Raw genomic sequence first — 1,977 nt, forward strand, 5'->3', positions numbered from 1 at the left:
ATTATTATTGTTATGATAGTTGATGCAACTTTTGTCATAACACGTTGTTCTCAATCCTTGACGCCTTCCCTCCCTCCCTCCCTCCCTCCCTCTCCAGGAGTCACATTCTTCAGGCAGACTCTGAAGAGGACTGCCAGACGTGGGTGAAGGCTCTCAATGCAAGCATCAGCCAGGCTTACAAGGACACCATGCACGAAAGCGACAAGGAGGTTTGATCTTCATCTCCATTATCATCATCATATTATATTCATTGTCAGTATCTTCGTCGTCATCATCATTGTCTTTATCTTCATAATCGTTCTCATTGTCATCATTATCATAATCATCATCATCTTTGTTATCATTACTTTATCTTCATAATTGTTCTCATTTTCATCATCATCATCATCATCATCATCATCATCATTATTATCATTATTTTATCTTCATAATTGTTCTCATTATCATCATATCATCATCATCATCATCCTCATCATCGTCACCATTGTCTTTATCTTCATGATCGTTTTCATTGTCATCATCATCATCTTCATTATCATTATTATCATCATCATTATGTATTCACTGATATAAGCAAATATGAATTTTTCCACAGTTATTGTTCCTTGTCCTTGAATTTATGTAAAACGCCTTGAGCTGTGTGCATACTGGAGAAGGCATTATAGAAAATGATATACATGTATTATTATCATTGTAATCAGCATTATCATCATCATCATATTCAGTGGCAGACTTATTTAAAAAGCAATCTTAAAAGTTGATGAAGTTATCAGTGACTGTTAGTGTTAAAAAGTCCCGATATTTTGTCTCTAAACTTTGTCAAGGAGTATAATAGAATAGACTATAGGGTCACTTTCCTATACTGTATCATCATCATCATCATCATCATCATCATCATCATCATCATAATGGACTTCCAAAAGACGCCAAAAAAAAGGGTGGAGACTAGATTTTTCAAAAAATTATATACGTTAAGCCATCTTAGGGCTTTCTCAGGAACATTTTTAAAAAATCTTCATCATCATTATTATTATCATCTTCAGCTTCATCATAACTTATTTAGTCTCACCAAAGTTCTTAAGGAATTTCCCAATAAGTTTACAGTTTACGGTAGAACTTTTGTCTTACGCATATTTTTTAAATTTTACTATCATTGAAGGCTGAGAGTACCAAACTCGGCTTTTCAAGACATTTGTCATCGTAAAATATTCTAATCTCTTTTGCTTGATTTGTTTTCAGTCAGAGGAGAAAAGTTCCACCAGTTCAGGAGCAGAATCTAGTCAGGGAGATAACTCATCGGCCCAAGCCAAACCTTCCAAAGAGAAACTGTGAGTTGTTTCCCTTCTTTCCCTTTGTTTAGACGTCTGTGTAAACGGCACTCTATCAACAAGTCAGGAGCTTTAGTTTTCATACATTTTTTTGATAGTCTAGGCGTATGGAAATATTTATACACCATGTTTTCTTAAAATGATAAATGATGTAGTTGGTTTGAGGGGGGGGGTAGTTTTAGAGTGCTCCTGGTGGTTGAAGTTCAACTTTTATTTTCTCCCTCTAGTCTATCTGTTTTGCTTTTTCTCAGCGCTAAATCGTTGAAATTGTATCGATGTACTTCAACGAAAAAGACAATCGTATACTCTGAATAAAGGAAAGTACTACTTGTGTGTTCTTTTTGTTCTACTTTCCTCCTGCCCATGCTTTGGCTCCTTTATAGCTTTTAGAGACATTTACATGATTAATGTTGTGTTTGTATGCTTCTTTGTATCTCAAATTAAAATTGTAACCCAGTCTCATCTCTCTGTCCCCTTTCAACAATCCTTCCCCACCCCCTTTCTATACACACACATACAAACACAAACACACACACACACATACACACACACACACACACATATATACATGCACACACATGCACACAAACACCCACAAATACTCACCTGCACACACACACACACTAAAACACACAAACACACCCACATA

At 35.7% G+C, this 1,977-nt stretch overlaps 1 protein-coding gene across 1 annotated transcript in view; it reads left to right on the top strand.

Annotated features, from left to right (window-relative positions):
• Positions 1-97: 97 nt before the first annotated feature.
• LOC101856682 (arf-GAP with coiled-coil, ANK repeat and PH domain-containing protein 2) overlaps positions 98-1,977 on the top strand; it is a gene marked incomplete at its 5' end in the record, with an annotated part of 27,527 nt that continues 25,647 nt past the window's right edge. The window contains 2 exon segments of the mRNA XM_013086735.2: positions 98-209; positions 1,240-1,328. Coding sequence (XP_012942189.1) covers positions 98-209; positions 1,240-1,328 — 201 coding nt within the window.

The sequence above is a fragment of the Aplysia californica genome, unplaced genomic scaffold (genome assembly GCF_000002075.1).
Source record: "Aplysia californica isolate F4 #8 unplaced genomic scaffold, AplCal3.0 scaffold00497, whole genome shotgun sequence".
In the NCBI taxonomy this organism is placed as follows: Eukaryota; Metazoa; Mollusca; class Gastropoda; order Aplysiida; family Aplysiidae; genus Aplysia; species Aplysia californica.